General features: G+C 34.9%; 1 protein-coding gene and 1 long non-coding RNA gene across 3 annotated transcripts in view; one reads left to right on the forward strand and one right to left on the reverse strand.

Annotated features, from left to right (window-relative positions):
* Positions 1-25,926, reverse strand: part of LOC127844844 (dynein axonemal heavy chain 5-like) — a 128,581-nt gene that overhangs the window by 83,759 nt on the left and 18,896 nt on the right. The window contains exons 2-3 of the mRNA XM_052375365.1: positions 5,567-5,701; positions 4,498-4,594 (exon numbers count right to left, since the gene is read on the reverse strand). Coding sequence (XP_052231325.1) covers positions 4,498-4,594; positions 5,567-5,701 — 232 coding nt within the window. The remainder of the gene's footprint in view (positions 1-4,497; positions 4,595-5,566; positions 5,702-25,926) is intronic.
* Positions 20,255-22,257, forward strand: LOC127846666 (uncharacterized). Of its 2 annotated transcripts, XR_008033605.1 has the most exons (3): positions 20,255-20,318; positions 20,876-20,986; positions 21,606-22,257. It is a non-coding gene; the product is annotated as an uncharacterized LOC127846666 (long non-coding RNA). The 2 variants fall into 2 exon arrangements; XR_008033604.1 differs by lacking the exon at positions 20,255-20,318 and having other exon boundaries at positions 20,643-20,986.

Below are 25,926 nucleotides of genomic sequence, written 5' to 3' on the forward strand. Positions count from 1 at the left end.
TTACTTTCTCAATCTTGACTGCTTCGTGAATTTTAAGTAATAGGTGATTATTCCTTTAACTATGCCAGTTTTTCTTAATCATTGATTAACCAATAAATTAATCGATCACTAGGACTGCTTTAGTTAATAATTCAAAGCATGTTAATTCATAACCCGGTCAAATGAAAAATATATATGACTTAAATGACCATGAATGTGTGACCCCAACACTACTGGCGATAATGTGATCTTTAGGGTAAGTTTTTTAATCAGGTTTATTCACTTAATCCCATTAATTGAGGAATTATATAATTGTATTTATAATTTGCAGAACATTCAGTTTAAAGCAGAAATGCACATGTGAATGTTATGATAAAGATTATTTCAAATGAACTAATGAATTATGGGTTGGTATGCAAATATATTAAAGATAAAAAGGTCTACCCTGTAAAGTAAAGGTGTTTTATGGCCTATAATATATAAAATAACAACAAAATGGTAAAATAACAAAAAACTTATAATCGATTTAAAAAAAAAGTAAAAACAAGAGATGTGTTTGTCAGAAACACAATGCCCCCTTTTGCGCTGCTTTGATTTTTTTTTCAATATATCATTTGGAAGGTTTAGAAATTTTCTCCCTTTTAAAGCTTATAATTACTTCCCTTGGAATTGTATTTTTTTACTTTTGAAGGTTGACCTTGACCTTTCACCTCTCAAAATGTGCAGCTTCATGAGATACACATGCATGACAAATATCAAGTTGCTATCTTCAAAATTGCAAAAGTTATGGGCAACGTTAAAGTTTTCGGACGGACGGACAGACTGACTGACTGACTGACAGACAGTTCAACTGCTATATACCACCATATCGGGGGCATACAAAATTCTATGATCACTAAGTCTGGTGAATTAAAATTGATGACCACCAAATCCAACAAATATTCTCTATGTAAATACTTTGTTATTTTGTGTTAATTTAAAGATATGTTAGCAAACATGAAAACATGTAGCAAATATTTTTGCAAACACAATACAGTAGTTAATTAAGTAAATTAATAGAAATTAGCAAAAAAAGATCAAAATCTTAACCTATAAAATACATTAAATACCAAAAAAAATAAGGTTGAGGAAATACAAATCTTATTTTTATTACCAAATCATTGCAAGATGCATTAATATTTCTTAGAAATAAAAGATACAATGTATGTCCTATAGATGAGTGAAATCAAACAAGACAGTTAAATGGTTGTGGGTCATATACAAGGGAAACAGAAACAAACAAAAGTGCTAAATATAAAAGCAATTAGCAATTTTATGTACACAAGGTAAAGGAACGAACTGGGTGTATTTATACATTTATGTTATATGTTGTCCAGTCATAAGGGAATGTTGATCAAATACTAGTAACTTTGAAGTATTTAACATTTTCTTTTAAGGTAATAATGATGTCATGCTTATAACGCATGCAGACTTCCATACACTTAATTGTTTTATTTTAATAAGCTGATAATTATGTTAATAAAACAAAATATAGACAGACTTTTTTTGTCTCTCATAAAGTACATTTGAGCCGTGCTCTGTGACAAGGGGTTTAATACATGTGTCCAAGATAAGTTTGTGCAGTCTGCACAGGCTAATCAGGGACGACACTTTCCGCTAATCCGCTAATCAGGGACGACACTTTCCGCCTAAACTTGATTTTTGCTAAGAAGAGACTTTCTTGAATTGAAAAATATCATAAAAGCCGAAATTTTTGTAACTGCACACGCTAATCTGGGATAACACTTTACACGCATGAAATAAACCTCATTTTCAAAGAGCGCGGCCCATTTAGATCATAATGCGATAAGCTGAATACATGTACTAAGAATTGATCGAAAATGAAAATAATCTGTAAAACATTAGTAAAGCAACCTATGGTTTGCCAAGGTGTTCCAGATAAATTCCAGTTTCTTCATGATAATTTTAAATATTCCCTAACTCTACAGGGCCAATTTGGTTAAGGGTATAGGGTTAAGGATATAAAATGCAAAATGGAGAAAGCGGGTAACAAGCTACAGAATAGTTGTGGTCATACATGGGTTACTTTTCTTTTTCTCATCTTGCTGGTGCAACTTGAATCCCACAGCTGAAACGGTATGTGGTTTGCTTTGAAGACAATTTACTGAACCCAAAAAATAAATATTCATAAAGGCCAATTGATCACGATTGTATGAGAGATGTTCACAAACAAGGGCTGTTTGTAAAACATGCATGCCCCCCATATGGGCTCTAAGTTGTAGTGACAGCCATTTTGTAAATATGTTTTTTGTCACTGTGACCTTGACCTTTGACCTAGTGACCTGAAAATCAATAGGGGTCATCTGCGAGTCATGATCAATGTACCTATGAAGTTTCATGATCCTAGCCATAAGCTTTCCTGAGTTATCATCAGGAAACCCTTTTACTATTTCGGGTCACTGTGACCTTGACCTTTGACCTTGTGACCTGAAAATCAATAGGGGTCATCTGCCAGTCATGATCAATGTACCTATCAAGTTTCATGATCCTAGGCATAAGCGTTCTTGAGTTATCATCCGGAAACCATTTTACTATTTCGGGTCACCGTGACCTTGACCTTTGACCTAGTGACCTGAAAATCAATAGGGGTCATCTGCTAGTCATGATCAATCTACCTATCAAGTTTCATGATCCTAGGCATAAGCGTTCTTGAATTATCATCCGGAAACCATTTTACTATTTTGGGTCACAGTGACCTTGACCTTTTGACCTAGTGACCTCAAAATCAATAGGGGTCATCTGTGAGTCATGATCAATGTACCTATGAAGTTTCATGATCCTAGGCCTAAGCGTTCTTGAGTTATCGTCTGACAACCACCTGGTGGACGGACCGACCGACAGACAGACCGACCGACAGACCGACATGAGCAAAGCAATATACCCCCTCTTCTTCGAAGGGGGGCATAATAAATATAAGATAAGTGGTTTTAGTGAAATTGTTCTACGTGTACTTCGGAATGTTTACAAGTGTATACCTGTAAAATTATACAGCAGACTTATATACGCATACAAATGGTTTTATAAAATCAAGTAAAAGTATAACTTTAACTTCATAATAACGTAGCAAAAAGGTTCTTTTTGGGCTCAGTATTAGATATGACAATGTCGTGCACAAATTATCCTAAAGCAATATGCAGCAAGTGTAGCTCCAGACAATATGCGCAGTCTGGTCTGAAGCTACCCTATCCACTTTAACCCTTTCAGCGCTGGAACCGAATTTTAAAGGCCTTTGCAAACAGTTTGGATCCAGATGAGACGCCACAGAAAGTGGCGTCTCATCAGGATCCAAACTGTTTGCTATTCTGATAGTATTCTTTGAAAAAAAATCGAAGAAAATGCTTATTTTAGAAACTCAGCAGACAACATTTTAGCAGACGACAAATTTCCAGGCATGCAAAGGGTTAAAGTCATGCAAGGTTTCATAGTCTCATATGCAAATAGAAAAGTGCCTGACCAGACTGCTCTAATGCGCAGGCTGGTCTGATTCTACACTGACTGCATATGGCATAAGACCCATTTTTGCATGAAGCCGCTAATATAATGCCATATAGGTTGGTATACATAGGCGACAGGAATGATGCATTAACATTCTCATCATCAGGTCATACATGGTCAAAAAAAAATTGATATACAAAAAGTGGAATATTAGTCTTGATACTCCATCAATAACATGGATTTTGTCTTTTGTTTTGGACATATATATGAACATAATTCTCCAAACTTATGGAATGTTTTTTATCACATCAACATATAGAATGGTATACTTTAGACCAACAATTTATAATCAATATAAGCATATAAAGTACAAAATAAATGAAGACTGAAATAAAATTTAAATATATTCTTAATGTTTGAATGTCAGTGACCAAGTTCACTTATTTAACTTACAAAGAACTTACAATCACAAATGAAGATAAAGACAAACACAGCTCTAACACAAAACAAGGCAGGGACATAACAATGCTCCAGATAATCATGTTTTTTTTTTCCAGAACATTTAAATAAATATTCGCAAAAAACATTTTTATTTGCAAAAAAAATCAAGTAAATTTTTCTGGAGCAATGAAATTATGTCTATTACACACAAAACAGACCAAAACTGGGAAATAAACTGATACTTTATGCGTGCATTTTTTTTAAAACAATCATGCACATCATTTTCTATCCCCAATAATAAGTGATTTTGAAGGGACAAACAACCGCAGAAAAAATCATTGGAAATTAATCAACCTTTTGTCGCCCATTCAAGTTTAATTGATTTAAGATTTGCTTGAACATGATTGAAGTTATAGAGGTTTTCATGCAATTTTACAAATTCAATGAATGCAAATCACTGTGTATTGGGGATCTAAAAGATTCACTTTCAAATCCTAGCTCTTGTTTCTGCTAAAACATTTCAAGCACAAAGGTTGGGCATGATATTCATCACAACCAATCACAACTAAAACTGCATCCCACCATGAGTTTCCTTATCCTCCGGTTCCTGGTAATAGAACATCAGTTGATTGATTCCGACCTTGCCTTTTGGATCAAAGAAAAGATCCATGGTTTCAATCTGAAAAAATATGATAACAATATGACTGAGAATCATGCATGTGCAATAAATGCCTCTTGGAGCCAAGTAAAATGCATCTTTTGCTCTGAAACAATACTATTAGAATTTTACTGTAGTTCATCAATTTATCTTTTGAATCAAAGTAAAGTCCTTGATTTAACAACATGGCTAGGATTCATTCAAGGTAAAACTTCCTTTTTGTAATTTAACTTAATTGCATAAAGTTTTTCATAATTGCAATACAACAAAGACATGAAATAAATTGGCTGCATCTGATTAAGATATCAAATGTATTTCAAGATATTTCAATTTTGGGACTTTGAAAATGACCTTATTTGCTTTTTTTAAATGTGTACTTTGGAAATTGTTATTTGAATGCACAAAGTCTTAACTAAAATGACTTTGTGCATTAAAGTTCCAAAGTAAAATAACATGACAAGATCACCTTGATGGGGCTGGGCTCACTTGCCAGAATTTAGTAATGTGCAAGTAATATTGATATGAGCGAAAACTTGTGAGCAGATTTTTACCCCAAATTACCCAGTTTTAAATGTGGTTTATATATCATAGGTACTGATGAAATTTCATGAACATTAGACAGGGAATGGGATCTCTGTGTACACAATTATGTATAGCAATACATTAATTGTGAGTTTAGTTAATAACTGTTGTAACTGATTAACATTTCTCAGTTGTTGTTTTTTGTTCAGCTCTAAAAGTAAAACTTTATTAAATTTAATATTTAAACTACTTTCATTCTCATTTTTGAAGAATTTGTAAAAAAAAAACACACAACACTAATTTCCAAATTTTGGTCAAAACTCCGCGATTTTTCCAATTCTAAAGGGACCCGAACCCATTCCCAAATTGGTGAAAAAGAACAACACTGTTTCTATACAGAATAATAGAGATATACAGAATAATAAAGATAGAACTCATCCCTTGAAATAAAATCAAATGTTCTCCACATACCTGTGAGCCCTCAAGAATGGCATCTTCAACTTCGGAGAGTTCGAGACCGAGACTGTCTGCGACCGTCTGCAGGACGTAGCGATGACGCTCATCGAGGTGGGATCTTTTCGTCTCTCGCTCCTCCTTCAACTTTTGCTGTAAAAAGATTCAGCAGACAGTCATTTTTGGAGTTTACAGTTGTGGTTTTTTCAACCATCTAATAGTATGACAAGTAGATAAATCAAAGTACTGACAGTACTGGTGTGACGATGCTTTTGAAGAGGATGGATATAAAACATCAATTTAAGTCTATCTTTATCACCACAATTGTGTATGTTGATACGAACATTTGGGTACGATAAAATATTACATGTTTTTATTCGCAAAAATTTGGTACGAAAAAAATTTGCGAACAAATCATTTTTGGTATGAAAAAAAGTTTAGGGGTACGGGGAAGTAGTACCCGTGGGTAACTTGACCCATTGAGCGAAACTGGGAGGCTAGTCACATTCTTGTTCATTAAGTATGGCAATACCTTCATGATGATTCTCGAAAGTAGGTATGAGCACATAGCCGGACCATGTGAGCTCAATCGTATGAGCACTTGACTATCCGAGTTCGCCCACGAACATATGGATAAGTTAACTAATAGCGAAATGACCTTATACATGTATATGCTGAAATCTAACAATCGAACGAAATATCAAACATGGTATGTACACTTAGGTGGTTGTGTAATTTCTGTTAGAATATCGTATTCAATATGTAAATTTTAAATGATTGTGCCCGCACTTGAGTTTGTTGCCTTGTTTGAGTCTATACGCGCCTAGGCTGCACCCAGTCTGTGTATTTGTGTTTTTCCAAGGTAATGAGTTACCTCCGCGCTGAGGCTGCATAATGTTGGGACCCGGAGTGTGTCCAGCACTCCTACCTAATAAGATTAGATTGACGACAGTTGGGACGAATTTTGAATGATAGCTGCAATTTCCAGCTATTTGTTTTGTACTAAAATACTTTTTAATTTTTTATATGGTCAAATGCTGCGTGGGGGGGTGAGATTATCCGGAAAAAAACACCTGTCCGGAATGGTGACATCAAAACAGACAAAATAAAACATTGCGCCGGGAGCGGGAATCGAACCGGTGTCGTAAAGGTGAAAAAGCGAACGTCCTTACCACTGCGCTAGCGGGACGGATAATTACGCAAAGAAATGTTGTTATATCTATATATATCATAGCAGTGCAGCGTTTACAATTTGCAGGTTCGAAATTGTTCGCATTCTTTAGTTTTGTGATCACGTAAAAAGTTAATATTACATGTTTTTATTCGCAATTTATTTACTAAATCGAGAACATATATCAAACAAAATAGAGAAAATATATGGTTGTTTCATTGGTCCATAAAAATAAAATGGATGTAAAATTACTAATTTTAAATTAACGTTCTGATACACTTATTGAATTTGTTTCACCAGGATATGCTGTTCTATTAATACAATGTATTTACCTTTATCAACACAAACGACAACTCTGCTAGGAGAATGTTATCAATGAAAATCAACGAGCAATCTCCTACGCAGTGGCGAATGCCAAGGGAAGTAACTGAAAAATCGAGTTATCTCAATCGGACTGGCTCGGTCTTTTACATAGGTCCCCATTGTGAAGAATTTTTTTACTGGTTATTAAACCTTAGACGACGCTGTTCCAGCATCGTCAAAAATTACAGTTGAGGAAAGTTGTTCCTCCCTTCACATAGTTGGCAGAGTGACTTAAGGTTATCATTTATTATCTTATAAAAAATAATGCAAAAAATTATCAAATTTACATTATATGAAATGGCAATTTTTCATACTGTTTGAACCTTTGTTAATGTTAATTTTTATACAAGGTTTAATTTTTTCACAATTTTAACTATGCACACTTGAACAGTATTTATTAGAGAAAATGTTCTAAATCAACTTTGCAGGATATGTTATAGAAGCTATTCAACAGCTATATAGAAGCAACTCAACAGTTAAGAAAACACACTTTTGTTGACAAACTACCCTATAATGTTTTCTTTTCATTTTTGTCTCTTCATTCATAATATAGTAAAGCATAAAAAGACAAGAGGAACTGGCTTTCAAGTAAGAAAATGCTTTATTAGTTAAAGTTAAACCATTATATTCTATTGGAATATTATTTAAGTTTACTTCTGAAGAGAACAAAATAATTCAGATTGATTTTTGCTGATCAAATATGTACCATCTTATAAGAGGTAAAATCTCCTCAGACCAACTATAGCGAACCCATTTATAAAATGTTTGCATAAGATATTATAGTATTAGATTGCCCTTGGATACTGCAAATATACAACCTGAGGGGAATTTTAATTGTTTGATTTAACTTGCTGAAAATCAATTCAAGAGACAGTTCTACTATCCACTATTGTAGTTTCTATACCTATGGCCATTAAATCTTATGACATAAGAATCCTCACAAATCCATGCAGTCACTCCAGTATATGGGAATTAACATTCATAATTAAATGTCCTGCGTAAAGAAATACATAAGGAATAAATAACAAAATGTTATTTGCTTTTAAAAGAACTAAAAAATCATAGAAAATGATATAATGCACTTTATTCTAAAGCAAAAACAATAACAGGGTCATTAATTCCAGAATATAACCGGATACTTTTTGTAGGTGCTTGCCATGAGCCAATTAGTATAACATTAAATTGTAATGAGCTATATCTGGTCTTTAAGGACACCTATTGTTTTGCTTCGGGCATTCTGCAATCGATACTTCTACAATCTTGAAGACAATCAATATGGACATAGTGCATGAAATGGTTTATATTGGTCCTGACAGACACAACTTTTATTTTTTTGTAAATTCCTCTGGTATCAATTTTCACTTACCATTGAATTAAATATTTCGCTTATGGAGAACCAAGTAGAAAGTTTTAACAACCAATTGAAAAACAGTTACCTGTGCTTAATGAATTAGAAATGAAATGTTTGAAAGTTGATATTACCTGTTTGTCTGTTGTTTGCAATACAGTCATAACTACAGCGTAACCAATGGTGAAAATGCAAAACATGCATGAAAAGGAATATATGTATATTTTTAATAAAAATAATTTGCCTTAGTGAAATTGTCCATTAATTAAGGAGGCATACCTATCTCCTCTGCGACAATTAACTGACTCAATAACTCAATAAATTTAATTATGATTCATGTTAATATATATTATTGAGGCCAACAAAAACGTATATAAAGTTGTTTGTTTAAAATAATACATTCCTATAAAATATGGTAGGCAGGTTAGCCAAATTCTTTCTTTATATTTTTCTTTCGCTAGTACTATACGCAAGTTATTTCCCACTTTAATCATGACCTTCAAGTAAACATGCTATAAAAACATTTTCATTGACACATAAATATCCTGAATTGTTCCATCAGAGTGGATAAAAATTATGCATATCGATGGTCACAATTTAAAATGCCGAACCTACAAAAACGCAAGTTTTCAGGAGACGTATTTTTGTTAAACATTTCTTACACAAAATCAAATAAATATTATTTTTAACATTTTTAAAAGTGCCTCATGATGGAGTATGTTCGTATGAAATTATTTTGACGTTAAGTTAATAAATCTGCTGTAAAATGTATCTTCGTCATTTAGACTTGCATTTATGTGATGCTTCGGCAAATTGGACAGCTAATTGTAATGGATTTTGTTTCAATAGAATTTTCCATTAAATATAGCAAAGCAATGCGTGTTTTTTTCTGTTTTACACGGTGGCACAGAAGTGACAACCGCAATTCTTTATTTATATTGTGGCCTCAACCTAGTAACTTGTGGGAACAACTTATAAAGTTTTGGGAACCACTTCATAAGTTGTGGCTTTAACTTAATAACTTGTGGAAACAACTAAGTACGTTGTCCCCACAACTTATTAAATTGAGGCCTCAGCTTAATAACGTGTGGCTACAACTTCATAACTTGTTCCCAAAACTTATTAAGTTGTGGTCTCAACTTTGTAATTTGTTCATTTAAGTTATTACTTCAACTTAATAATTTGCGGGAACAACTTATTAAGTCGAGGCCTCAGCTTAGAAACTTGTGGCGACAACTTCATAACTTGTTCCCACAACTTATAAGTTGTTGCCTCAACTAAATAACTTGTGGGTCCAACTAACTAAGTTAAGGTCACTACTTCAAGTTTAACCAATCAGATTGGCCGTTTCATCTTTACCGTTTTATCACAATTACTACCCCTTATACTACTAGGTGCTCGGGTTCGAGCGCCGGTCTGAGCACTATTTCTGTTAGCTATAGATCCGCAGTTCGAGCCCTGTCTGAGCACTTGCCATGTACGCCATGGATTCCAGATTTGAGCCCCTATCTGAGCAATCGCCAAGTTAGCGACTGGGTTCAGGTTTTGAACCCTGGTGTGAAAACTAGCCACATAAGTGACGGATTCCGGTTTCGAATCCAGGCCTGATAGCTCTTCTTTTAAACGACGGTTCTTTGGGTTTTAGCCCCAGTCTAAGGAATTTCCCTGTAAGCGACTGGGACCCTAGTCTGAGTATTCGCACCTTACGTTACGGGTCCCGATTTGGAGGCCCTGCCTGAGCACTCACCCTGTATGCTATGGGCCCGGGATCAAATCCCGGTTTAAGTACTTAACATTTAAGCGAACGGACCCTGATCCAAGTCCTAGTCTTAGCGCCGGACCCCAAAAAAGCGGGATTTATAGCTTACATGGCTAGTGCTCAGACCGGCGCTCGAACCCAACACCCATAGCTTGCGAGGCGAGCTCTCATTTTGGGACTCGAAACCAGGAAATGTTGCTTACGGAGCTAGTGCTTATTTTGGCAACCGGTCGCTTAGAAGGCGAGTGCTCAGTATGGTATGTTAGCGACGGCTGTTTGGTTCGAGTCCCTGTGTGAACCCGTAGCTTTCGGTGCGAACGCTCAGACTGAGGGTCGCAACCGGGATCATTCCCTTACTGGGCAAGTGGTAAGACACAGGCTTGAACCCGGGTTCCATAGCTTTCAGGGCTAGTACTCAGACTGGGGCTCGATTCCGGGACCTGTCACTGTTGGTGCAAGTTCGCACATCGGAATTCAAGCCTTCGCTTATAGGGTAAGTCTTCAAACCGAGGCTCGATCTAGAGACGCAAAGATTCTTTCATGGTTAGTGCTCGTTCAGTGATTCGGACCCCGGGACCGTCGAAAACTCCAAATTAGCTTTAAGGACTAGTGCTCTTACCGTGATTCGAACCCAGGGACCGTCGAAAACTTAGGCATCTAGCACTCGCCTCGTAAGCGATGGTTTTCCGGGATCAAGCCCCTGTCAGAGCAGTCGCCCTTTACAAGAAGGGTCCCGGATTAGAATCCAAAACCATGGACCACTCTCTTATGAGGCGAGTGCTTCGGGACTCGAAACCGGGAACCGACGCTTATGTTGCTAGTGCTCAGACCGGGGATGGAACCCTGAACCCAGTCGCTAACAAGGCAAGTGCTCAAACAGGGGCTAAATCCCGGGATCCATGGCTTACAGAGATAGTGCTCAAACCGGCGCTTGAACCCGAACACACAATAGTTCGAGTATAAGGGTACTAACAGTGATAAAACGGTAAAGATGAAACGGCCTATCTGATTGGTTAAACTATGTTGTCGTCCAAACTTAGTAAGTTGTTTCCACAACTAATTAAGTTGTGGTCTCAGCTTAGTAACTTGCGGCCAGAAGTTATTAAGTTGAAGGAACAACTTATTATGTTGATACCTCAAGGAACAAGCTATGAGTTGTAGCCACAAGTTACTAAGTTAAGGCCTCAACATTTTATATTATTTTGATCTCTTTTTGCGTTCATCAATGCTATAAAATGTACATCATTAAATTATTATATCAGCAAAAGTTTACGTTTCGTCAATTTTCCTTAAAAATACATGGCTATATTGATACTTTTATGCATTAATTAGCAAGCAAAATGCCGAAGTTACATTTTTTTGTAGCTTCGTCATTTTGACTTCAATCAATTGCGGTTCGTCATTACATCACATGACTTTTTGGAGCTGTTGCGATTGGTTAACTAGTTAGTTATTTTGGTGGTATATGCGCATTGATTTCCCGCTTTGCACAGTATCAAAATCGCGAAATGCCAAAAAATGTAGGTTCGGCATTTTGAATTGGGACCATCGATATGTTATCATTACAGGAATAGATGCAATAACAAGAAAATAACATGCTATTGCAGGTACCATGAGTGATAAATAATTTACAGCTGTTGATTGATTGTCATTATAGTCCTGTCATATCAGTTGAAAGTTAGCTACATAAAGAACAACAAAGATGTTTTAGTACATTGAGACATTTTACATTAAACATAAATACACTTGGTACCAAAAGACAATACTTAGAATACTACCTCAACTTGTTCTAGTTAACATAAAACCTAACACTGTAGCTTACTTTACAAACTTCACAAGATTGCAATTGCAATTGCTTTACAATGTTGTCAAATACAAAGCAAATAAAAGTAAAGAATTGTTTGATTTTGTTTATACATGTGTATCTTTTTTTTCTTTTCTTATGAGGGAGCAGTGGTCTAATGGTAGGACGCTGGCTTAGGGATCGAGAGGTCCCGGGTTCGAATCCTGCCCCGACCACTTGAATTTCCTTGAGCAAGAAATTTATCCCAAATCTGCTCCTCTCCACTCAGGTGTATAAATGGGTACCTGTGAGGGAAATAAGCCAATGTGCCGTGGCTGCATACTGCGCCAAGATGTTAACGGACAACTTATGACCCAGTGATCAGGGCAAAAATGTAAAGCGCCTTTGAACGCACATCTCGAGTATGAAAAGGGCGCTATATAAATGTGGTATAAAAAAATAAAAAGATTCCCACACCCATCTACTCTTAGTTTTGGCCTCATAAACTTTTAACATATTTCTGTCAAGTTTGAACGCAATAATATTTGTTTTTACTGCTTTTACAAAAAATTAAACTTAACATTTGGTTTTCTCTCTACTTTTAACTCTTCTTCATCTGCATGATTTAAACACCAATTATATATATATATATATATATATATATATATATATATATATATATATATATATATATATATATATATATATAATGCACTTTCAATAAATGTTTGAATGTTATGTAATACAGCATTCTTTAGCTCTGAGGTTACAGGACACTCCTGGTGTACATGTAATAACCTGCACAAATCAATATGGAGAGGCTTTCTTTTAAATACCTTTGATGTTAAAATAATACAATTTTCATACAAGTTTAAAAGAAATCATGAATGTACATGCTGAGCTACAATCATTTTTTTTTTAAACTCTGAAAACTAAGGAATTCAAAAACTATTATTAACTGTTTAATCTTTAAAAAACAAATGGGTAAACTTAATAAGTGCTTACACATATTATATTTATAATACTTCCCTGAATAATTTTCAGTATATAATTGTAATATGTGGTATTTATTTTGTATATTTTATTGATTTAACAAGTAAAGATATTAAGTTGTAAATATTCATTATGTTCCTTATGATTACATGAAAGCTCTACTACACATTTCTAACAAAAACTGAATGAATGACCTGAGTCATGCGAAAAAGGGTCTTATGTCAAATGCGGCAATTGTAGCAGTTGCGCAGTCTGGTGAGGAAATACCCTGTCTGGTAATGAGACCAAAAAACCTTGCATGACTTTAAAGCTGACAGGCTAGCTGCTTACCAGTCTGCGCAAATTCACAGGCTGGGCTAGAGCTACACTCAGGCCACATATGACATAAGACCCATTTTTGCATGACACAGTCAAGTGTCTCTCACCATCTGAGCCTCACGATTAATTTTCGTGGCTGCTACTGCTGCAGCAGCCATTTTGTCAGTTCAAATTTTCTTTTTTTGACCACAAATATATAAATTTCTATGATAATCTATAATCCATTTTGTAGTAAACACAGTTAAAGACGAAAACAACAATTATGTCCATAAATTACACAAAAACTATTCTATATCCTGAGTGCTCTCCAAACTAATGTCACACACAACTAAAATTTTAAAAAATCCTCAAGCTTCAACAGTTTCTGTCATTAAATATTCCTATTCAAATAATGTTCCGTCATGGTTTGGTCTTCCATACCAGTTTCAAACTAAAACCAGTCTGACACAAAGTTGTGCTTGTTCTTAAAATGTACTCCCTCATTGGCGGGCTATATCCACGTAACCCCATAGAAATACTGCCAGATACAGTGTCACTATGCCATATCTACAAGCGAAAATTTCTTTTGTGGTAAATAAAGGCCCAAACAAGCCCATACATTCAATGCAAACAAAGATAGACTTGAATGATCTTTGCCTATATTTAATCATTGAATTGATCAGTTAAAATAATCTAGCCTTTTGTGATAGTGCTGGTCAAATATCAATAATGGTGCTTAATTTATCAGCAAGTTTGTTTATTTCTAGAAAGTGACCAGTGGTCCCATTGCTAGGGTGTCAAATGACATCAATAACATACATGGATGTCTGGGCTGTTTCAAGATAATTGCATTACTTGGGTGGGGATATCAAATGCTGTAAATAGAGCCTTCAATACCATTGATTTTATAAACAGTATTTATATCTAACAGTAATAAAGTACTTAAATAAAATAGGGGAATTTGTAGGTAAACTATTTATTTGAATTATTCATATTAATATTGTGCACTTAATAGAATTTTCAAACTAATTATTCAATAAAATTTAATCAATTTGAAACAAGTTGAAAATAAACAAACAACATTTAACACATGATATTGTTTTTAATGTATGTTGTGATTCAACTCATTTTATAAACTGAACTATGTTGCACATGCAGTTGATAGATTTTATTACAACTCAATTAATGCCTTGGTAAAGCAATTGTTCACTGGTAAATTCAATAAGACAATTAGATAAAAAAACAAGAGTGCCAAACTGTCACAAGATACGCCCGTTCGGAGGTTTTGGACACCATGCTTAATGCTTGAAATGCACTAAGTGACCTCGAGACCTAGTTATTGACCCGGCATGACCCATATTTGAACTTGACCTAGATATCATTTAGATGTAACATCTGACTAAATTTGGTGAAGATCAAATGAAAACTACTTCAATTAGAGAGCGGGCACCATGCTAAATGCTTGAAATTCATTATGTGTCCGATCGTGACCTCGTTTTTGACCCGGCATGACCCATATTCGAATTTGATCTACATATCATCTAGACTCAACTTCTGACCAAATTAGGTGATGATCAGATGCAAACTACTTCAATTAGAGAGCGGACACCATGCTAAATGCTTGAAATGCACTAAGTAACCTTGTGACCTAGTTTTTGACCCGGCATGACCCATATTCGAACTTGACCTAGATATCAACTAGATGCAACTACTGACCAAGTTTGGTGAAGATCGGATGAATACAATTTGAATTAGAGTCCGGACAAAGTGGCGCCGTTGAAAATGCACTAATTGACCCTATGACCTAGTTTTTGACCCGGCATGACCCATATTCGAACTTGGCCTATATATCAACTAGATGCAACTGCTGACCAAGTTTGGTGAAGATCGGATGAATACAATTTGAAATAGAGTCCGGACAAAGTGGCCCCTTTGAAAATGCACTTATTGACCCTATGACCTAGTTTTTGACCCGGCATGACCCATATTCGAACTTGGCCTAGATATCAACTAGATGCAACTGCTGACCAAGTTTGGTGAAGATCGGATGAATACAATTTGAATTAGAGTCCGGACAAAGTGATGCCTTCCGCCCGCCGCCCGCCGCCCGCCGCCCGCCGCCCGCCGCCAAGGGGTTTCACATAATACGTCCCGTATTTTATACGGGCGTATAAAAATGAATAAATACAGTTGAAGTGCAGAATATTATACTAGAAATGGCACGACAGAGGCGGACGCGTATCCCCACACCGCATGTTTGACCCAAGGGCGCCCCAGGGTTGGTAATGGGGCCATGCATAGTTGAGATTGACCATACTGTCATAAGAGATGTTCAGTATCAATTTGAAGTAAATCGGTGTAGAAATGAAGAAGTTAATGTAAAATAACCTAAAAAATTAGTGAAAATCTCTGACCTGGCCCCACCCCAACCCCCATAACTTTTGACCCAGGGGATAGATCAAAATTCCAAATAGTGAACTGTCGCACAAATGCTCATAGCTACTATGTGTGTAAGTTTCAAGGTTCTATTGATAATAGTGTAGGAGGAGATAGTGGCCAGGACAGACGGACGGACAGACTGCAGAGTTAACCACATAATAGATTTCGAAATCTAAACGCGGACCCTAAGTTCAAGGTCGAGGTCACAGGGGTAATTTTTTTTATGCGCATGGAAAGGTCTTGTCAAGATACACATGCATACCAAATATGAAAGCAATATTTGAAGGGACACAGATGTTATGAGCTTTTTTTGGACCGCGGTCGCAGATTTCGAAACCTGAACGCGGACCCCAAGTTAAAAAATTTCATGCCCATGGAAAGGTGTTGTCCAGATACACACAGTAGGTATGAGCCTTTTTCGAATCTCAGTAGCAGATTTTGAAACCTGAATGCTGACCTCAAGGTCAAGGTCACAGGGGTCAAAATTTTTATGCGCATGGAAAGGTGTTGTCAAGATACACATGCATACCAAATATGAAAGCAATATCGGAAAGGGACACAGTAGTTATGAACCTTTTTCAAATCGCGGTCGCAGATTTAGAAACCTGAACACTGACCTCAAACTTAAGGTCAAGGTCACAGGGGTAAAAAATTGTATGCGCATTGAAAGGTGTTGTCTCGATACACATGCATACCAAATATGAAAGCAATATCTGAAGTGACACAGTAGTTATGAGCCTTTTTTGAATCACGGTCGCAGGAAAATCTCTGACCCGGCCCCATCCCAAACCCCATTACTACAGTGATTTTTTTTGCTTTTATTTGTTACAGCCTGTGCCATTTGAATTGGGAAAATTAGCGTGATAAACAGTGAAATTGGGAAAAATAGTGGGATAAAAATGAAATTGGGAAAAATTAAGCATTATAAATATGATTATAAGTAACAGAATTAATATTGTTTTTTAAATGCATGTTCAGGGGTTTTTCTAGCCATTTTAGGAAAAGGAATCTGGTCAAATTGGGATTTTTTTAAATCAATAAAAGTGGCAAATTTAGGAATTATTTATCTACAAAAAGGACTAAACTAAAGTGATTTATTTTGTAGGATGTATAAAAAACAAGCAAATTGGTTGAATTGATATCCGCCGTCAATATGCTTCTGGACACAAAAGTATTATATTTGACACTAAAAAAATAATTTTTTCAATATACAAAGGGCCATAACTCTGTTATTAACAGATGGTGTACAATGCCATTTGGCGTGCATCATTCCCTTATCCATATATATACTCATACCAAGTTTCAATGAAATCCACCAAAGCACTTCCAAGATATGGCTCCGGACGGACGGAAAGATGGACGGACGGACAACGCCAAAACAATATCCCTCCGCCGGTGTCAGGGGATAATAAAGTTAAGATCTAGAGTTAAGAAATCATAATTAACTCATAAGAGACTTCTTTCTTAAAAAAAAAAAAGATAAAAAAAAAATTTTGGGAGGGGGGTAAATTTGGATTTGTTTGGGACATTTTGGTCAGATTTTTTGGAAAAAACGTAGATTTTTGCGATAAGGCCAGCATTTTTTTTATTATCTGTTTTACGGGAGCGACTGACCCTATTTTCCGACAAATACAAATAAAAATAAAAGTCACTTTCGTTTCTTTTATTTACATTTCACCCGCCGACCTAGTATTTTATCAAAAACTAGAAAAAAAAATTGCGCAGATTGCCGAAAGTGTTGTTCAAAATTTGTTTATAATACGGCTTGTTTCGTTGTTCCAATTCGGCTTGTAAAGCGTAAGGGATTTTCATTGGCTATTGCAGCTAATACCACACACTATATAATTAGCCAATCGGTGAGTATTTGACAAATGATTTTCATATAGCATTTCCGAAAACAACGTGAAATTCCCCCCCGCTAAGGGCCCCGGCCCCAATCCCCCAAAGTGTAGCAAGGGCCCTGGTGCTCAATCTGCTCTATGTATTTGTTCCAAGGGTTATTATTATCTTCACATTTATATAGCTCTCTCTGTTTATTATATATCCAAAACATGTTATTGCTGTTTCTCCTTAAAATAATACAGACAACACATTCCATAGAAATTTTCATTTGAACTTAAACTGTGAATAAGAGAGGAACAAAATAATATGTGCAAAAGTTCACACCATTTTATTTTGACAATACTGCGAGTCTTTTACGAAATTTTTAAAATAAAATACTATTTTAAAATATACAATTACATAGTTCAAAAGTTGTGTTCTATATATAATTAATCTTGCAAGTAAGTTATATACAGTCAGCAAAGTAGTTCTACTAGAACAATTTAAATCCTTGCTACATGTGCTATTTAAATCTTTATACGGCTTTCACTTAAGAAAATGTTCAATAGAATAAATCTAGGTTTCTAGGTATATTGCGTCTTTTACCTCAATATTTTGTTGGGGCTTATGTGAAGCCAATGGTACAATGTCACATACAAAATAATTATCACCTAACCCATGCGTTTTGAGAGAATAATATTGTTTAACTCTTTATTATATAAGTAAATATTCAGCATGTGAAACGAGGATGGGTTATTTTTAACTCCAAATGTATGATTTGATCACACCTACAAGAAGAAAACACTAACATGTTACACACCAAATATTGAACCCCTGACCCGTGTGGTGTCTGTGTTGTTAGGGATTATCAAAGACATTAATATATATAAATCAGTTGACCCCTGAAGCGCAAACAGTTTTGACCACGGAGACACCCGGGTGTACATTGTCCAGGGTAATCATGGAACTTAGGCTGGAAATCCATGGTATAACATGGAATTCCATGGTAATCCCTGGAATTTGAAACAGTTTCCAGGGTTTTGTTCTAGAAATGTCCATGAAACGTGGACTTTTTTTCCAAGCATTTTCCAGCCTTGGATGGAAAAGCATGGAAAAGGAATGGAAAACGCTGGATTTAGGCTGGATAACCCTGGAAAATATTTCCAGATAGCATGGAAAGTGGAACATACAATTTTTTAAGCATGGAAAAGACTCTAACATTTTCAGCTAACCCTGGAAAAAACTTAGACTTTATAAGAGGAGAAAATAACTTATAAAAATGCAACACATTTTATTCAAAGTAAATCAGAGTTCAACAATTTACACAACATATGAATAAAACATAAAACAATGTGCATAGTTTGGGCAGAAATAGCAGTAGTTATAGTAGTAGTAGTAGTAGTAGTAGTAGTAGTAGTAGAAGTAGTAATGCTGGTGCTGGCAGTAGAATATGTTGCAGGAGTAGAAGTAAAAGTGGTTGTTGTATAAGTTGTACAAGCAGTTAAACTACTGATAATTATACTATTGGTGCAAATTTAAGTGACAGTAGCAGTTACTATTGTGTTGTTGTTTTAGCATTTACAGGAATAGTAGCAGTAATGGTAGCAATAGTAGTATAAATAATAATAACAATACTAGAAGCAGCAGTAGTAGTAGTAGTTAAGGAAGTAGCATTAGCAGCAGCAGCAGTAGTAGTAGTAGAAGTAGCAGCAGCAGTAGTAGCAGTAGCAGCATCAGCAGCATCAGTAGTAGTAGCAGTAGTAGTAGCAGTAGTAGTTGAAGTACTAGTAGTAGTAGTAGTAGTAGTAGTAGTAGTAGTAGTAGTAGTAGTAGTAGTAGAAGTAGAAGTAGCAGCAGTAGTAGTGGTAGAAGTAGTAGTAGTAGTAACAGCAGCAGCAGCAGTAGTAGTAGTAGTCGCTGCAGCAGGAGTTGTAATAGTAGTAGCAGCAGCAGTAGCAGTAGTAGTAGTAGCAGCAGCAGCAGGAGTAGTAGCAGCAGTAGCAGCAGCAGTAGCAGCAGCAGTAGCAGTAGTAGTAGTAGTTGAAGCAGTAGTAGTAGTTGAAGTAGTAGTAGTAGTAGTAGTAGTAGCAGTAGTAGCAGCAGTAGTAGTAGTAGTAGTAGTAGTAGTAGTAGTAGTAGTAGTAGATGTAGTAGTAGTAGTAGTAGTAGTAGTAGAAGTAGAAGTAGTAGTAGTAGTAGTAGTAGCAGTAGTAGTAGTAGTAGTAGTAGTAGTAGTAGTAGTAGTAGGTAGTTGTTGTTGTTGTTGTGGCTGTTGTAATAGTAGTAGTAGTTTTGCAGAAGTAGTAGTAGTAGTAGTAGTAGTACTAGTAGTAGAAGTAAAAGTAGTAACTTTCAAAGCAATGTCTAAAAGTTTAAATTCCTTAACCCTGTTCAAGGTGTATACACACTCAATATTTAACTACAGTCCAGGTTTGCAATTAACAAACTATCTGAAAAGCCTGTGTGTGAGTCAGATGTGTCTGCGGCTAATCTATTGGTTATAAAATATCACAGCCTTTTCTGATTGGCTGAGTTCAAATACAGAAAGTTTACCTGTTAGATTGAAATTATGGAGAAGGCGTATTGAAGAAAAAATGCAGGTTAAACTTGTTGTTAAAATGAAGTTAATGTAATTTCACAAACAGTAGAGTTTAACTTAATGAGTTTTTCCATTAACAAGAATTTCTTAAAATAATAATGTATGGATATCATTTGGAAAGTGACATGAAATTTTGTTAAAAAGTGATGCATACAAGTGTTTCAGAAGTCTGTCTAGGAATAGAACAACAACTGAAGGTTTGTGCTTTTCATTATTTCTAAATATTCCTTTAAATTTATTCTTCTTATGTCATCATTGTAGACCTTTTTTATGTGACATTTTAGGTAAAAGTATGGCAAATATAGAAGTTTAAAAGCAGCTGTCACACACATTTTCACTAAGTGCAGTTTGCAGCTTGATAAAGGAAGTCCTATGTGGAGATATTAATAAGCTTGAATGTAGTATCGGAAGTTTATAATGCATGGCTAGGGAACTGAGGCTAAGGGAGTTATGTGCTGTGCATGATGAGAACTCAATGCTCATTAATGCTGTTAATGTTTATAAATAAATAAATTAAACCAATAGCATTGTTTTTTAGGTTTCACTGTACATTTTCATACCAATAGAATTACACATCATTCTAATTATAGCAATAATAAATTTGTACTAATCATACCTACAAATTTTGTTATGCTATGCTTTGTGATGTATTAACTTCATTGTAAGTTATTATTTAAAGACAATTTTACTAAATATTTAAAACAATACTTGAATTATTTTCTATATACATTTTCATTATGTGCTTTAACTGTAGCTGACCAGTTGATGGAAGATACTGCAGAGTTTGGCAGGGAAATAACCCAAGACAGCAAAGCGGCTCTTTTGGCGCATTTACCAAGAGGACTAACATGGCCACAAATTCATGGTAAATATTGTTATGCCCCGGGCTCATATAAGTAATTTAGTGTTAACCACCTGAAAGTATTTTGTCTTTTTGGTATCCAATATTTTGGTCTAGTTTCAATTACAGGTTATTTTTATATGAATTAGCAAATTAGCATATCTTTCATATAGCAATATCTGAATATAAAATTCCTATATATGTTTGAGTTTCCAGATACATGCTAGTGTACCCCGTTTTGGGGCATTTAAGAAAACAACAATATAAATTTCAAAATAAAAGAGAGTCATATAAAAATATAAGTTAAATCAACAATTTATTCACTTGAAAGTCTCAGTTTTCCTGTGTGGTTGCCTGTTTGCAAGTAGATTAAAGCCCGCTTGCAAACTTTAAGAGAATAAATTTCACTAAATGGAAAAGAAATAATTGCAAACTACTTAGGATCGTAAATGTTCGCTCAAATACAAAAAAGCCAGATGTACCGAATTGAGCAGTGATATGAAATATCTAAAATAGATTAAAATGTGAATGAGCATTGAAGTATAGATATTCAATCATATCATTGCTGCACATTTACTTTTACGGCTGAATGTAAAAAACTTATGACTTTTTTGTAATATTGTTTGCTTTGTTTTTCTTTCAGAGATCATGCAGGAGCCGTACAGTATAACAGCAGTACAAGTTCTATAAAAGATCCACGACCTACTGAAGCCCAGCTAATTAACAAAAAAGTTTTTAAAAACTGTAATTTTATCCCACCTGGGTACTTATAATTTACTAACTGTCACTTGGAAAGTAATACATGTACATGCATTCATGTTCTGAATTTCTTTGAACAATAAAATTATATAAAAGTATTTTAATGAAATTGAGCACCTAAATTGCATTAAAGTGAAAGTAGCTGAGAAAAATAGTATCCTTAATTGTTCTCATGGGCAGCTACATATATTGTGACAAACATGAAGTAGCTAAAATAACTTAAATTTTTCATTTTGTTTCTTGTATATCGTTTGTACAGGGTTCGTGAATTGTTACTGTATATTACTTGACTTGCTTGTATTTTGTTACTTTGAATACATGTTGTTAAGGTTGCATTATACTTTTTAACTTTTAAAGTAGCGCCTGTTCTGTTATGTAAGGGCCTGATTTATGATAATGGACCTAGAGGCTTTGTAAGCATGTATTAAACAACACTTGTTTGATCTGAATAATTTGTTAAATAAATGTAACACAATTTGTAATCTGATGTTATATTTTGATGAATTGTGAACAAAATAATACATCGAAGAAACTAAGGCATTATGTTGATTTTTTGTTTTGTTTTAATCTAACCTTAAATTATGATTTATTTAAGCTGTGAGTATTGTATTCATTTAATACATAAATATTGTTTTTAGACCAGAAATTTCTTTTTCTATTCAGTGACCATGGTAAACGCTGGACAATTTTCCATGTTATACCAGGCATCCATGGAATATTAAACAAAGAAAAAACCTGGAACATTTTCCAGGGTTTTCCAGCCAGCATGGAAAAAATACCGTCCGAATACTCCATGTAATCTGGAAAACCCTGGAAAAAAATCCATGGTTTTCCATGGTTTTCCAGATTACATGGAGTATTCGGACGGTATTTATTCCATGCTGGCTGGAAAACCCTGGAAATTGTTCCATGGTAATTATTCCAGGGAGCCTGGAAAACCATGGAAACTATTCCAGGCTATTTCCACATACCATGGACAATTTTCCACCCTTTTTTTTTAAATATTGACGCTGGAAAAGGCTGGAAACTTAGTCCGAATACTCCAGCCTCATATTTTCCATGGATTTCCATGGAAAACCCTGGACAAAGTACACCCGGGCATGCTTTGAGGAAACTTAGCAAAGAGCCACTATATAATGGTTGGCATGCAACGCAACAAACCAAAGGGCGTTGCGGTTTCAGAGAATGATTATATTATTTATATTTATAAGCAAAACAGTAACCCCTAGGGAGGGCAAATTTTCTGCATGATTTGAACAAACTTCAAAGAGAACCTCATAACGATGTTACACACCAAATATTGTAGTCATGCCTCTTGTGTTCACTTTACATATATAAACACTATAACTCTCTCTGAATATAAAATGAAATGCAGCACATGTTTTTATAAGTCTACAACTCACGGTTTCTTAAATAAAATATTCACATTTTATGTACTATAGAACTTTCACTACACAAAGTTTGGATCAAGATCAATTCAAGCGCAGTCTGATCAGGATCCAAAGTGTTCGCCTAACATCTTTAGAAGTACTGAATGAATGACAATTATGTTGAACAGTTGGATCCTGATCAGACTGCTCTTTTGGAGCCAAAGTGGTCGCAATCGCCCTAAGGTCCAATTTCCTGTTATGTGGCTCATTTTTTCTCATGATTGATACAAATTATCATGATGTAAAGCAAGTCTGTTGTATATTAAATAGTAATTTTTAGTGTGCATATTCCACCCATGGATGAAAGTTACAAAGTTGGTTGTTATTTAAAGCTATTAAACAATTGAAAAAGTTTTCAATACTTTTTTATTTAAGTCAAATGCATGCTATATTTGTTATAAACATACATATGATTAACACTCAACAAAAGTTTAATGATCACTATAATACACTACACACCTGGCTTGCAGGTCTCTATTGAAGCAATATAGTATAATACATGCAAAAGGTGCTTTTACATATAAATATATATAAAAATATGTTTACTATTATTATAAAAAGCTTCTACAACAGTGTAATAAGATATATAAAACACTTAAAGGTTAATGCAAGTATATACATAAGGTTAAATTGGCTTAATTTTAAATTTTCAAAAATAAAAAAAATAATCAGTTTAGACAGTTTGATTTTTAGTTTTTGGTAGACTGCTCAATTTTCATGATTTTATTTTTATTTATCCCCCCCTGACTCAATTTTTTTGAAAAATTTCCCGTAAAACAAATTAACAAAAAAATGCTGGCCTAAGGAAGCAGCCGAATTTCGGCGGTAATTTTGAGCAACAAAAAATCACTTAACTTTTGATCCAGGGGTCAGATCAAAATTCCAAATAGTGCACCATTGCACATATGCTCATAGCTACCATGTGTGTAAGTTTCAAGGTCAAGGTTCTAGTGCTAATAGTGAAGGAGGAGATAGTGGCCAGGACAAATGGATGGACGGACAGACAGCGGAGATTACCACATAATCCCCACTTTTTCCCTGAAAAGCGTGGGAATAAAAAGTAATAGTTCCATTAATTTCATACAATATAACTGTTTCTATTTCACAATTACTTCTTTGAAATTTGCAAAATACTGATTGATCACCACAATAACAGATTACAGTGGAATAACAGTTCAACTTACACCTAAAACAGTACATTTCAACACATAATAAATCATCTATAATCAATTATGAATTCTACCATGACCTGTAACTATCAACTAAGACAGAAAATAAGTGTGGTCTATTCCGTAACAAACCACTGTATGTGAGCAGCCTAATTTTGTTCAGTAAAATGCACATGCTTTTACTGGGGATTTACAGGGAAAAAGGCACAGGCTGGTCTGTTGCTACGCAGCATATGACATAATACCCATTTTGCACGACGTGGCTCAATTATTATTAAAACATCACAATTAGAGTCAGTATACACAGTATAAATTCTTGAACTGTCTCCTCGCAAAAAGACACACGCTTAATTTGTTGAAATGAAAACAGAATAACTTACAAACTCACGAACAGCTCTCAGTTTCTGCAAATTTTGCCGTATTCCAAACGTCCGCACCTGATAGGGAGTTGCACTGACATAGGAAGGGAGGAAACTGGACCTAGAATTGTCGGCCATGTTTCAAACAAATTTTTTAATTTCACTGGGCGCTAGGTTACTTACTATTTTAATTTCAGTTTCCTTTTTTGTCATGCATAATTTGAGAAAAAAGACAGTACTTGTTTGGAATATAGAAGAGGAAGAAATACCTATTGTGTGCTAACATGAAAAATCTACACCTTTCAAAATTACAAAAAATTACAAATCATAATTCCAAGCTATCCATATTTTTGTCTTGTTCACCTGGAAATCATTTTTTGGTGAATATCTTTTATTCTACATTTCAGTACTTTCTAAAATAACACTTGATGTTACTAATATCAAGTTCATTTATATCAAATTAAAAAAAAGAGCTTTCATATATATCATTGCTACATTAACTTCCACAATGCAAACTTTCCTGAGACGTCCTGCATTGCAATGCAAAGGACACATACATGTTGCTTAACAAACACTTATTAATTCATGCTTAACACTGTAAACAGAACACGGAATTTAATCAAAAGGTCTCTAAGCAATTATTCCAAGGAGAAAATGCGCGATTTGGTCACGCATCTAACAATGACAATCAAGTCTATCAGTCATTATGAATTAAAACAATATCGAACAAAGTTCTCCTGCAACTCATCACAGACAATAAAAATGGCCATAAATTCTTCAGGGTCTAATTACTTGCAGCAGAATTTAAGACACCAGAAAAGTGGTGGGCTGAAAAACACTTCAGCCAAGGACTTCAGATAATTTATTGTTTATTGCTGAACAAATTTACTTAATTAAGTCTGACACATTTACAACTTTGCAACAAGTGGTACGATGATTTATTCATAAATCTTTCATCACTTTTACGATAAGCTTTGAAAGAAAGTGGAAATGTTATAAGATTTTAAACAAAACTTAATAATTTTCAAGCACTTGTTTGTATCATTTATTATTTAAGAAATGTAAAACTCAACTGTTGGTCCTATGACAAAAACCCAGGCAGCCCCAAAAATGTGAATGAACTGAAACTGAAGGCGCTTAACTGTTTCAGTGCTGGAACCGAATTTTGAAGGCCTTTGCAAACAGTTTGGATCCAGATGAGATGCCACAAAACGTGGCTTCTCATCAGGATCCAAACTGTTTGCTAT

This window comes from Dreissena polymorpha, chromosome 9, assembly GCF_020536995.1.
Source record: "Dreissena polymorpha isolate Duluth1 chromosome 9, UMN_Dpol_1.0, whole genome shotgun sequence".
Taxonomy (NCBI): domain Eukaryota; kingdom Metazoa; phylum Mollusca; class Bivalvia; order Myida; family Dreissenidae; genus Dreissena; species Dreissena polymorpha.